The 14515-nt window shown below is 38.0% G+C and overlaps 1 protein-coding gene across 4 annotated transcripts in view; it reads right to left on the bottom strand.

Annotated features, from left to right (window-relative positions):
* The window catches only part of EBF2 (EBF transcription factor 2), an 85449-nt gene extending 83916 nt beyond the window's left edge, over positions 1-1533 (bottom strand). For all 4 annotated transcript variants that reach the window (XM_063448495.1, XM_063448497.1, XM_063448496.1 and 1 more), the window contains exon 1: positions 1265-1533. In XM_063448495.1, coding sequence (XP_063304565.1) covers positions 1265-1398 — 134 coding nt within the window. In that variant the 5' untranslated portion in view covers positions 1399-1533. The remainder of the gene's footprint in view (positions 1-1264) is intronic.
* Positions 1534-14515: the final 12982 nt, after the last annotated feature.

Genomic DNA, 14515 nt, shown 5'->3' with positions numbered 1-14515 from the left:
TATCTATCTATCTATCTATCTATCTATCTATCTATCTATCTATCTATCTATCCAGACACAGACATAAGAAGTTAATACCAAACAAATTTCCCTGCACTTCTCTCAGTTTAGCGCCCCATATAATAATATTAATGTGATATATGTTCCCATGCTGGCACATCCTGTACATACACACGCACGCAGTATAATAAAGTATCGTTTTTCCTTTAGTTTGAACGATAGGACGGACCGTGGCAAAACGTGAACATAATAGCAAATATGTCGCCTTGTTCTAAAGTTGTTAATTAGTAAAGATGACGTCCAGCCTGGGTCAAAACCGGGGAGAAAGTTTTCCCTGTAACGGCCGGTAACCTAGAGTTTCCCATTTTCTGTTTGCATCCAATCTGTAGTTTTAAAATCAATTCTTAACAAAATTATAATTGTTCTTAAATCTGTCTGTCTGTATCTATCTATCTATCTATCTATCTATCTATCTATCTATCTATCTATCTATCTATCTATCTGTCCGGTTTGTCTCCCTGACATGCAGTGCAGTCAGCGTGTACACGGTAGGTGCTGGCTCAGTGAGAGGATGTACATGGCTGGGATGCTTTGCGGAGAGAATCTGTGCTGGGGCTGAATGGAATGCCAGGGAAACTACTGGATACAGTGTTCCCACATCATGGACCTGCACACAGCGAACTATTCACACTGTATCTGCCATACTGTATGACAACATACCCAGACTTATAACCATCCATACCCATGGGTGAGGCCATTGGCTGCTGGAGCATGGTATGTGCGCTCAGAAAGCCTGCGGACACACAGTCCGTTAATATATACATATGTGCTACATTTTACAAGTAAACGCATGCCCTGTATATATATATACGCACAGAAATAAAGCAACGGGTTTGAACTGCTGGTTACAGATGTTGGCGATCTACCTCTGGCTAAAGACATGGATTGGCAGTTTAAGCTACCCTGGAGTGCAACTCATACAAGGCTCAGACAGCCTTTGGCTGGGATGATTGATGTGAGTTGCAGTCCACAACAGCTGGAAGAGGTTGCTAATCCGGGGTGAGGTGTCTGTCGGGAGACCCATTCACGGTGGGGGTGAGGTATAAATGGCACTTTACAAAGTTCAGGTGTCCTGAGTGAGCCGGTTTGGGTGTTAGCGCAGTCACCCTCTGTATCCCAGATTGGTTCATGAATTGGCTGAGATCCATATTTGTGATAGAATGCCCACCCTCCTCTCCGGGTATCCCATCACTGTCTCTCTTACCTCTGAGCAGCCACTTTGGAATCCACAACTCCAACATTCCTCACCCAGGACCTCACTGAATCCATCCCAGCTCCAAGTGCTTTGTCTCTCAGGACAGGTCCTCCTCTTCCTAGAGTGTCCTGGACCCCAAACATTGAGAGTTGACAGAGAAGTTTTAGGGAGGTCCCAATGTCCTCCTCATGCAGCCTCCTTCAGCCCCCCCGTCACCTGTTCCTCAGCAGGCACAGCAGCAGCACAGTGACCCTGGATCAGCTAACCCTCTGCCTGCACTGAGCCAGCATCAACCCTGAGCATGAATGAGCCCCCCGGGGGGGAGGGGTCTGCTCTGCATCCATCTCCTCATTGGACGGATACATTCACTGGATGCTTCAGAGTCATTGAACGTTTAACCCTCTCTATGCTGATGCAGTCTTAGTATCCCTATGTTAGAGCATTTTGGAGCAATAGGAATATATGTATTTCAGCACAGCTCATACACCCACAGCACAGTATGTACAATGTAACACAACTATATAGTATTGTGGAAACAGGCTGTCATTGCAGTACAAAGTCACATTAAACATCTGCTTTATTTTTTTTTTAATGTTCAGTTTCCATCTGAAAACAACCCAGAGAAACACACAGAGGATGAGTTTTAGAAAACATTGTATCCAGCACGACGATATGCGTTTGTAAGAATACACGTTTTTGGTACTGTGCAAGTAATGTGCAGCATATTGTACTGGGAGATGTCATTGTAACTTTAGTACAGTACACGATACATGACTGTGACATCCTATCCCCATTGTACATTCTACTGTTTTCTCAACATTTGTGTAGTTGAATATTTGTCTGCATGCTTCTGTAATTCATGTGAATACCTATGGGGTTTAAATAAAAAGTGTAATTGCAGGAAAAAGTACTAAATGTTGACCAATAAGCAGAATTATTATACTGGTTTCCATGGCAATTACTCAACGCTTAGAATGTTGCTCCAACCGCTCTTATAATCACAATTAAATGTAAGGCTTATAGTATTATAAACAGCTATCAGTATTACAAAACGTGGTTTATAAGGCAGGCTATCCTCTCTGGTTTCTATTTTTAACTAAGGGTGCATGCTTGTATCTTTGTGAAGTTCTCTAAACCCAAAGTTCCTGAAAGTATTTGCATTTAAATTACTTTATTTACAAAACATGTCCCCTGCCCTGGTGCTCTAAGGATGCTGGGTAACAGCAATATACACTATTGTGCCCTCATGTTGTAATGACATTTACCATTATGACAAGCACTGCGATGAAGTTTCAGTTTTGTGCATGCAGCACATTTTCCTATAAAGATGTTTTAACATTTTGAACTTTTAGATTTGACATCATTTTAAAATGTATTACAAATATACATGCTGTATATAGCACATTATATAAACCATACACCGTATGGCACTTTCATTGCATAATATATAATATATACCTATATACATACCTTGGACCTTTCATTGTATGATATAGGATGCCCTACATATAATCTTTATAATAACTGACAATACGAGGCATTCAGTACAACGTATAATAAACTTTATAAAAAAAAGTATATAAGGTATTGTATTTATTGTGTGACATTACACAGTGCATTAAAGGGGATTTTCAACCATTTTGCCTCAATTAGCCTCAATTTCGAACTTAAAGCCAGAGTAGCCAAAGTAAGAGTATAACCATCAAGTTTTTGTTTTTTTGAGTTTTTAAATTTCTGCTATTTTGATCTTTAATTTGAAATTCAGTTTGAATTCACCCATTCAGTTTGAATTATTGAGAGGTGCCAGCATAAAAAACTTGGAATCTTTATCTTCAATAAAACTAATAGATCAATTTAGAAAAAAATGAAGTATATCTCTCTATTACGATGTCCAATACATGTGATAGCTATATTTATAAAATGCTGATAAATAAAAAAAAAATTTAAAAAAATAGGCGGGCCATGAATTTGTTTGCCTTAGTTCAAAAAACGTTTGGCCAACCCTAGTGTATTGTACATTTAAAATAAGTCAAACAGTATCAGGGTTATTTCCTAAAGTGAGAATTCAAAGTGAATTCAAGGATAATTTTACATTTAAGGGACCCTATAGTGTTCGGAATACAAAACTGTTTTCACTTACCTGATTTCAATGCCTAGGTTGGGCTCCAACCACAACAAACTCAGCCGATGGGGGGAAACTAATGTGCATGCACGGCATTTGCATTAGGTATTTCTTTTCAAATCATTTTTATTAAAGTTTTACATATTTGTATAACAACAGGAATATAAACATTGTATTTGGCATTAGGTATTTCTCATAGGAAAGACACTGGTTGTCGTCATGCCTTATGCAAAGCATGAGGACATCCACCATCATTTCACAGAGTCAAACTCTGTGAAACTGCAGGAAGCTGAAGTGATCTGGATGCGTATATTGTCCCTTTAAGGCCAAAGTAGCTGAATTGAGAGCATAGCTGAGCATGTTTCCAATTTGGCTATTTTGATCTCAAGGGGACACTGTAGGCACCCAGACCACTTCAGGTTATTGAAGTGGTCTGGGTGCCAATTCCCACCACCGATAACCCTGCAAGTGTAATTATTGCAGTTTTTATAAACTGCAATAATTATTTAGCAGGGTTAAGTCCTCCTACCAGACAGCCACTAGAGGGACTTCAGGCTTCTTAGATGACATTTTGTCATCTAAACAACACTGGACATCCTCACGCTATGCATAAGGACCTCCAGCGTCGCCGGAATCCCCATAGGAAAGCATTGATTAATGCTTCACTATGGGGGGGTGGGGGGGGGGGTCTAATACGCGCAGAGCGTGGGTAGAGCCTGACCCAGCTCTGAGGGACATCGGCACTGGGTTCAGGTAAGTGTCTGAAGGGGTTTTAACCCCTTCAGCAACGTGCGATGGGGGGCGGGAGAGAGGGGGGGGCACTATAGGATTCTCTAGTGCCAGGAAAACTGGTTTGTTTTCCTGGCACTAGAGAATCCCTACAAATTCACACTAATTTCTCACTTTAGTAATTTACCCTGTATATGTAAGCTGGTGAGAATGGTCAGCAGTTAATGCCCCAACTGCAGCATCACTTGAACATGATGAAACTGCATATCTGGTTCCAGACAAAGTCATTTTATTCTTCAGAGACTGATAAAGGGAATATCATTCAACCAGGTACAGGGTTATTCACTAAAGTACATTCCAAGTGAATTTTAAATTTAAGGCCAGAGTAACTGAACTGAAGCATAGCCGACTTAGAGAATTTTTTTCTTTTGTCTATTTTGAGCTTAAAGGAACACTATAGTAACAGGAATAAAAACATGTATTCCTCACACTATAATGCAGAAATAGCTGTTTAGGGGTTCACTTTTTCTTCCACCATGTGCCGATCTCGCTGAAGCTGGCCCTGCCTTGTCTCATCTCCATGTCTGAGATCATCATATAATCGTATAATTTACACACTGTCTGTTGAATAATATGTTATTAAATAATCTATAATCCATCATAGCACTGTTGGCTAGTATTGGCACTGCAGATGGTTGTGAGCTAAATTTCCCATGGTGCTGTTGGTTGAGTACTGTGAGACGTGTTGTTCACAAACCTCTGCAATGCCATCGTTAGCGAGCACTGCACTATAACCTATGTCTATTGGAAACCCTACACAGTGTATTATCAGAACTGTACACATATAGCTGATCATCTAATATTTAGTAAACAACAGACTTCTGCACAAATCTGCTGTAGCTCGCAACAAATAGATTACATTTTCTTACTCTACGCCAGAATGAATCGATCTGTCTGAGATTCACCTGTGGAGTGTTATAAGATTAATAGGATTTGATTCGTTCGTCGCAGCTGCAACGCAATTTGTGCGCAAGTCTAGTAAACAATAACATTAAATTCTTTATCAGGTTGCCAAAAGTCTTCAAAGATAGATATAGCAGCAGATTCTGACAGTTGCCAATATACCTGGAACTGATGTACTCGTACATCATTATACATATTACAGGGTAATGCCAGATGTTTTATTGTCAAATTTGACATTTAATGCAATATGAATATTACCCACTAGAGTGCCAGCCCATCAGAAGAGAGATGGAAAAGGCTGTGTAGCAGAATTAAATGTCTGTCACACTTTGATTTGGATGTCTAACTGTCCCTTCAGTATGTGTCCCTGTCTCCCCAGATGTCTATTGCAAGCAGCGTCTCATGTCTTTCTGAGTTTCCCATTCTACATTGTGCTATCTGTCACTGCTTTTTCCCCTATTGGCAATGTGACCCAGCTCTACCTGCTTCCCTTCATTTTTTTCCTGTCTTTTTCTTGTAGAGCCTCCCCTCTAGAGTCCCCATCTTCTAATACTGTCTTGTTGTACATTATTTTCAGTCATAACCTTTTCAAAATTTTATTTATCCTTTCTTTCTTTCTTTCTTTCTTTCTTTCTTTCTTTCTTTCTTTCTTTCTTTCTTTCTTTCTTTCTTTCTTTCTTTCTCTATGGCACAAGTCCATTGTTAAAACAATGAGTGATTTGTTTATACTATATACTTTTATTTTTCTATGTACTGTATACATAATTAAGTTAAGTTCCGTCTGATTAAAAGAAGATAGCAATATAGGCCATGTCAGGGATGAAATTCACTTAGAGGTCACTTTTAATTCTCACTATAGTGAGTGACAGTGCCTGTCTGATTTAGAGTCAGTAAATGAGAACTCCTTTCACTACAGTGAGAATTTTTAGGAACACAAAATGGTCTCCAATAGGTGAACTGGAAACATTCTCGTTCAGTTATGATTTAATTTCAACTACTCTGTCCTTAAATTTGAATTTCACCTTGAATCTGACTTTAGCAAATAACCCAGTAAGTCTCATGTCGCCTTTTGCTTTTGCACTGTTTGGATTGTATGTGAGAGTTTGCATGCTGTTACTTACCTTTTAGCCCTTGTAGCACAGCGCTTCATGCTGTTTCTCTTTTTATTTGACTCAGATCATCAGTGTTGATGAGCTCAGCCAATCCAATGCTTCCCCATAGAGAAGCATTGGGATGCTGCACCAATCAAATGCTGTTCTAGTGGCTGTCTTCCTGACAGTCACTAGAGGCATGTTTAAACCTGCAATGTAAATATTACCACTCCTCCAGCTTGCTTTGGTTCTCCAATATGTAGGTCCTCTATGACACCAGCAAGTGAGGGTTATATCTGTGTTGTATAGAAACTTTCACACCACGTCCTCAAGGACTGAATGAAGCCGTTACCTATTAGCATTTTATAAAGGCCTTGCACTCCCAAATTGGAGCACTGGTTGTTTACTAAAGTGAGAATTCAGTGTGAATTTAAATTGAACCTCAAACAGTAGACCAAAAAAGTCAAACTGGAGGCATAGTTGACCTGGAGGCCTTACATTTTAAATTCAGATTGAATTCATTTTGAGTTTCTGACAATACTCACTTTATTTAATAACCGTGTTATTATATTGCTGACTATAAATCGAACATACATGGTTAAAAGTCATATGCCTTCACTTCGGTTGCTTTGGCCTTCAACTTTGAATTCTTATTGAATTAACACCTTAGTGAATACCACTTTCCAATAAGAGCTATGTTGAAGATTTGAAGTTATATATCAGACAAGCTAGTAGGAAAATGTGTCAGCAACACATGTAGGCCTTATTATTTATGTCCACTTTGGAGTAGACACCTATGTAAATGAATTGCATGTGGTCCAAGGAATGCTCCATAGTGGCCCCCATTTGCTTTCATATGCATAAGACGAGATGCAGCACAGTTCTTGGCAAGCAAGGCTGCCAGACATTGAGGGGTTGATGGTGTCCTGAGAACAGAGTTAGTGTCAGATAAGTATAAACTAAACTTACATGATTGGTTTTAAAGTGTGTGCTCTTTTCTCATCCTTGTGTATTTTACACAATAATGCAAAATAAACAAAAAAAACAACATGCTTTTTGTAAGACCAATCCAGGTATCCTTGATATAGGAGGCTACTGATAATTTAGAAAAACGTCGCCTGAGAGGGGATATCATAACATTATACAAACATATTCGGGCCAATAGAAACCATTGTGTGGAAATCTATTCACAAACCGCACTTTACATAGGACACGAGGTCATGCGTTTAGACTGGAAGAAATAAGATTTTGTCTAAGGCAAAGGAAAGTTTTTTTTACTGTAAGAACAATAAGGATGTGAAATTCTCAGCCTGAAGAAGTGGTTTTATCAGATTTCATACAGATTTTCAAACATCAACTAGATGCATACTTGCAAAAACAGAATATTCAAGGATATCATTTTTCAATGTAGGGTAATAGCTGCTAGATCCAAGGATAAATCTGACTGCCATTTTGGGGTCAAGAAGGATTTTTTTCCTAGTTTGTTGCAAAATTGGAAGTGCTTCAAACTGAGGGGTTTTTTTTTTGGCGTTCTTTTGGCTCAGTAGCAAAATACAAATGTGAGGAAGGCTGAACTTGATGGATGCGAGTCTCTTTTCAACTATGTAACTATGTAACTATGTAGTTAAAGCAGTGCAATGTATTAAATTGCTCATCCAACCAGAGGGGAAATTACTTATTTTAAATACAGTTTTTAAAACTACATTATTAGGTGTTGCTGTTACCTACAACAAATCTTTTAGGGCAGGGGTGCCGGAAAGATAGATCACCAGATGTTGTAGAACCACAATTCTCATGATGCTTTGCATGCCTTTCAAATGCTTTAGAATGACAAAGCATCATGTACAAAACAGATGTAGTTTTAAACCTTTTGGGCACCCCCGTTTTAGGGTAATGTTTCTTTAGAACCAGATAATGTAGGAAAAATGGTATTTTAGGAGAAATTAAATAATACCCCAAAACTGCCTGTATTGTATAAAGCCTTTAATAGACTCAGGAAATCAGATGATAAAAGTGGTTCCTGAGTCTCTATGTGGCATTTCACTCATCCGTTGCTGACACCCCAAGGGTCAGTTTTGAACTTTAACCTCAGCAATGTTAGGATTATATTTGCTGGCCTCGATCTGCTGTTTAACAATTTAAATGGGAATTATCAAACCCCTATGGTCTAGTCTAAGAAATAATGTGGAGAGACTGTTCTCCAATGCCTCTACTGGCTAATTATCACACCCTGGGACATAGCTGAGATTATTTAAAATAAGAGGGAAGGTCAAGGCTCACACTAGGTCTACCGAATTGTAGACTTCTCATGGGAGAATCTGCAGTAAGTGAGTGACCCTTCACAGACACCAAAAATCTAAGTACACATACTCTACCTAATGGAGAGTATTCACTGCTACAATAAGGTACTTTAGTACTGTAATTGCCATATTTCTGTTTAAAAAGGGGGACACAATGAAACATGTTAAAGGGGAGATAAAATCAAGTTCTGGTGATCCAGTAACCAACCTGGCAAATTTAGGAAAAATGGCAACATTTGAAATAAAATAATCTTCACCTGGACTAGAGACCTTGGAGAATGGTTTCCCAATTCATTGTGTACTTTGGTCAGCTTAACTTTATGTTTAGTAAATAGGATCTAGTGTTATATTTCTAATACAAAGATTGCATTCTCCAGGCAAACAAAATATAACAAAATTAGAAGTTTCACAATATTTAGGGGAAAAAAAACAGGTTTGGTACATATCTAATTGAATCCCATTCTGTGAGATGTGTTAACACACTGACATGAAAGTATCTCAGTGATGCTATTTCTGATTAATATAAAATGCCTTGGTTCTCTTAGTTACAGAATTAACATATTATAGATCTTTTTTTGGATGGTGGGGGCTATACCTAGTAAAGCATCTGTTTAGGCTGAAAATCAAATTATTTAATTTCACTCCAAAATAGTGGGATGGTAAACTCCATTATATTCTCGTCTTGCTAATGGTTGCCTCATATTGACTATTTCAGATGTTTCAAAATATTACATGTCAACATTTAGTAAATAAAACCATATATGTAGTTTTGTAGATTAGGTCTGTCTATCTATCTATCTATCTATCTATCTATCTATCTATCTATCTATCTATCTATCTATCTATCTATCTATCTATCTATCATCCATCTTTATTGTTAATCTCATGTGTTCTGCACCCTATCATATCAAACTCTCTCCTTCATTTAATGGTCCTTTGTATAGATTCTATAACCTCAGCTCTGGAGCAGATTTGAAGACAATTAATGCAAATCTGTTGTGAAGCACCATCTGCCATTAGAGGAATCAGCTGGCCCCTTAACTATTTCCTTGCTTGGGACATCCCCTCTCTTTGTGACTTTGAGATTTTGGCTTTGAGCTGCATTTCCCCTGACATCCTTCTCCTTAAAGGGGTTAAGCTGCCGGTAACCTTACCCTGACTTGCCCAAGGCTAAAGTAGCTTGTGGCAAAACAGGCATTTAGAGGGCAAATAGGGCGTTTATTAAGGTCACTTTACTTCAAGACTATGGCAACATTACACAGTTTATTAATTCTCCTCAAAATACAATTTATTTCCCTAGGTCATGTAAGAAAAAAATCTCACGATGTGTATAAAAATAAAAACAAACAAACAAAATGCATGAAATTACATTCGTTAACAAAACATATTTAAGAAACATGTATGGAGATCGGCTACGCAATTTAAAATTCAAGCGTATAATTGGTCTTTTCCAGACATCTCCCTTACTAGAATGACAGTTTTGGAAAACTGATCTGCTTATCTCCGTAATTATACTGGATTAATAAATAACCCCAGTGGACTAATTATACATGGGCAGTCTCACAGTCTAAATCTGGTGCTGTTTTGCAATATGGGTACATACAGGGCTGATTGTCTCTACTGCCCCTAGGCTCAGAAATTTTGGCATTCAGTCCGTACTTTTATTGCACCCAGAATGATACAACCATGATGACTGGAAAAGACTGTGCAATGCCATTTTATTTCTATAGAATATAGAATTGTGCAAATCTCTAAATCACGTAAAGCTTTGAATATAGCATGTTTGGTATGACTGCCGGCAGATTGAAATTCCCAAATTCTAAGCAACCCTAGGCAAGATTTTGTTCACCCTCTTTGCTTAGAAGTTGGCCCAGGGTACAGCTTTGCTAATTCTGAAACCTAAAGGAACCATGTAACAACTACAAGTCGACACGTATTTACAAACAGGGTTATTTTCTAAAGTGAGTATTCAAGGTGAATTCAAAATTAATTTCCAATTTGTGGTCAAAACATCTGATCTGTGCTATTCTGGCATTACATTTGAAATTTACTTTGAATTCTCACTTTTGTAAATAACCTTGATACTGATGTTTTTATTGTGACCATGCTGATTATTTAAATAGTCCTTTATGAAATTGAAGCTGTGCTCATGAAGGGACCCAATCGATTTTTTTAGAGTATATTTCCCCCAGTAGAGACTGTTAATCTGACATTTTTGTCCAAGGAAATATTCTCTTAAATAATATAATATATTGTGGAAGTATTTGTCACAGGAATTATCACACAATTATCTAGTGAATATAATATATACAATCTTATAGTAAAAATAGGGCAGAATGAGAGCCTGTTGATTGATGGAGCCTCTTCTTTGTCTGGGTTTAAATAGTCTTCTAAAGCATTTTTTTCACTTATTCTGTTTATATAATTATCTATACTTTAAATTAAAGGATCACTATAGTGTCAGGAATACAAACATATATTCCTGACACTATAGTGCTGGAATGCCCCATTAGGTCCCTGGCCACCCCTTACTCTTAGATTAAATGTGTGTTTATGTACAGGCTTTGAAAGATGTATATCTTGTGTCATATGTAGATGGGCTAATTTCTTTGTGTATAATTTTTAGTACTACAAAGAATATATGCCTTTTCATTCAAGTTTGTTGAAGTAATGACAATTAATTTGCAAAATTGAGGCCAAAATATCTGAATTGAAACCAAAATTTCTAACAATACTGAGTTGGACTCTCCGCAAAATGCTGTTTAGTAAATAGATGTCTTGTGTGAAAGTAGAGGCTTTGAATGGAGGTATATATTACTCCATATTACTTTTATAACATATTAATTGTATCCCGAATAGCCAGCATGAGGATTTCTGTTGGAACATTTTAATTGTATCCCGAAAAGCCAGCATGAGGATTTCTGTTGGTTACTAACACAATGGCTGTGGCTGCTCAATTCCCCAGTCCTGTCAGCTTCCAACTAAGTGGGGACTTGGCAAGATGGATGACAGGTGTACATTTAGCAAGTACGTTTAATAGAATACAGGGTTGGAAAGTTTATACTGTAGGTTAAACACATACCTATATATTGCTTTTTATGATAATTTCTCTTTCACTAAAGGGACACTGTAGGCACCATAATCACTTCAACTGATTGAAGTTGTTATAGTGCCTGGTGTCCTGATATTATTGCTAAATGGTTTACTCACCATTTAGCAGAATGCTCAGTCCCTGCAGCCAGGCCTCCAATTACGATGGCATGGAAGTGCAATTATGCTTAAACCTCCACCACCATACCAATACCAATTTATACCAGGGATTTGGGCAGTGATTGGCTGAGAGTGCTCAACTAACTAAAACAAGGGGAATAGCATGAAGCAGGTTATAGCTTCAACTGCGCCATTTCATCATTAAATGCCATGCTTCAGACTGATGGGGACCGAGCATCCTTGCAAAACAGTGAATAAGCCATTTAACATTGATACTGTCTTGCAAACTACAGGCACTATAACCACTTTCATCAGTTGAAGTGTTTATGGTGCCTACAGAGTTCCTTTATGGGACAATGTTGGAATAATTCCAATCCACCCTTTAAAGATGCTGTACAATATAGACTATCCCACTTATTTAATGCTAACAAGACTGTATAGGTCTGCAAAAGCGAATAAGCTTTGATATTGACGTGTAGTTTTTAGGCACCAGCATGTGAGGAGGACATGAGATATAACAGGTACTTAAGGGTTAAAATGATTGATTTTGTGACGATGGCAGGCGTTCCTAAACACTATTACTAGGATGCTGTGTTTGCTCTCCACAGTCTCATGTTGCCAATATAGAAGATTGCAACAAGAATGTTGGCAATAAAGACTGGATTTAGGTACTTAATTGTGGTTTGGGATGTCGTTTCTTTTTAAGGGCAAAATAAATTACATACAGTATTTGTATGTGTTAATAAGTGAAACATGCAGTATATTGTAGGATGTGAACATATGCATTTTGATTCCAGTTTGCAAACACATCTTGGTTAAAGGAATCTGTGTTTACAGTCCCACAATCTGCTCTTTAATGTGTTGGCAGCGAGCGGTAGCACTGAGATTTCTCAGCAACAGAAGAATGGGTTGTGGAATGGAATCTTGGTAATATTACAGCTACAGCACGAACTGGTGGAAGATAGCAAGATCATTTACCATATCATATCCTATCATATCCCAAGTCACATCTTTTGGTCATCTCATGCTTAGTCTGCCATTGCATCAAAAATATTATAATGTGTATTTTTGTGCTCATCAAACTGACAGGTAGGGCAAGAATAAGGAGAAATCTGCTGACTGCCATAAATCCCCCATGTAATGCTTTGTCGAAATTATTACTTATTTATCATTTCTATATATGAACTAGAAGTTAAATGCATGTTAGGAATCTTTGTGAGTTTCACTGGTTTTCCCAATCCCCCAAACTTTTTTTTAATGTGACATTAGGTTGAACAAACAAAATGGCAGCAGGTATCATTTAATTGTGAAATAAAATACTTCAAATAATTCAAATAATTGTAGCCCTGAGCTACACCAAACTGTAGTGAACAGAAACATTTAAACAAAAATGACTGACCTCGAAATATTCTCTAACTCGGCTATAGTCCCAGCTCGGATATTTTCATCCTAATAATTCAGTTTCCAGTTCACGACAATGCATTTTCTTTAGTGAATAACCTCTTTTGCTTTTTTTGTAAGACAAAAAATTGTTATGTATTTCAGGGAATGGTGTGGGACATATTGCTGATTTGAATTACACAAATAGGAAACACAGTAAGCATTGGTATTGTCTTAATATTTTGGAACATCTTGCATACTGCTCTGGAAGCCAAAGAGTTAAGCTTGTGAATAAAATGTTTCTGTTCACTGGGAAACTGGCATACATCTGCGTGTTACTTCGTAAGTTGTGCACAGAGACCCTTGGGAAGCAGTTCTGTGCTATACGCTTTACTGCAACCTCATGAGAGAAGCCTACAGGATACAGACAGATTTAACCCACTGTGGTTCTTCAAAGGCAGATACATAATCGAAATATAGCGGTGCTAGAAAAGAATCTAAAGTGAAAATGGCAACAAAGTGGTTATTACTCCTATTCTCTAGTATGGTTTTTTTAATGACATTTTTTTTTTTATTTCTAGTGGGTTTGATTCATCCCTCCATACTTCTTGTGTGCCATTAAGCTGGGCGGTAATCATATCATTGCCCCATGGTTGCTTGAATACAATGTACCCTTCTTGGTTTACCAGTTTATTATTCTTATTAATAAAAAGAGCTGCCACATAGACAAAAGACATTGGTGTCCAGTTGTAGCCCTGCAAGTGTTGTTGGACTACATATTCCATAATTCTCTGCTTCCTGGAGGGTCGGTAAATTTGATTTTGGAATTAAAAAGTTGCTAGTTACCAATAGGCAAGCACTCTCAACTTTCTATCTCCTGCGGATAACACACATTTTTGTCCTAAAAAGTAAACTGAAATGCTGTCTCTGTCACTGATGTATAACCCCACTGGATCTGTCTAGTCACACGATTGCTTTGTTTGACTCCAGCTTTTCCCTCAGTCCCCTCAATAACTCAACAGATCCGCTTAGTTTTTCCTTACGAAGCTAAGCGGGAGTGTATAATTAATCATGCTCACATTGTACTTTGGAGGAATTTCAAGGGACACTATAAGCACCCAGACCACTTCATCTCAATGAAGTGGTCTGTGTGCAGTGCCACCAGAGTTTTGCCCTTGCAATGCAAAAGATTACCATTTTGGATATACAGGAATATTTACACCTTGGGGCTAAACACAACTCTAGCGGCTTTTACACTCCCAGCCACTGGATGGTGCTGAGTCAGACTCAGTTCTTGATGTTTTAGGTCCTCCTGCATTGCACATCATGGTTCTGATTGGCACATCATGGTGATTGCCTTGTATCGGCAATATCTCCAGAATACTTCTCAGGAATACAGAGAGGAGGCAGTCTCTGCGCTGGATTACTGGTGAGTAAAAGGTTAAATTACTGCTACTGCTACTAC

The sequence above is a fragment of the Pelobates fuscus genome, chromosome 3 (genome assembly GCF_036172605.1).
Source record: "Pelobates fuscus isolate aPelFus1 chromosome 3, aPelFus1.pri, whole genome shotgun sequence".
NCBI classification, from domain to species: domain Eukaryota; kingdom Metazoa; phylum Chordata; class Amphibia; order Anura; family Pelobatidae; genus Pelobates; species Pelobates fuscus.
Note: the sequence above shows the minus strand (reverse complement) of the source record. Positions and strands in the feature narration are given on the sequence as shown.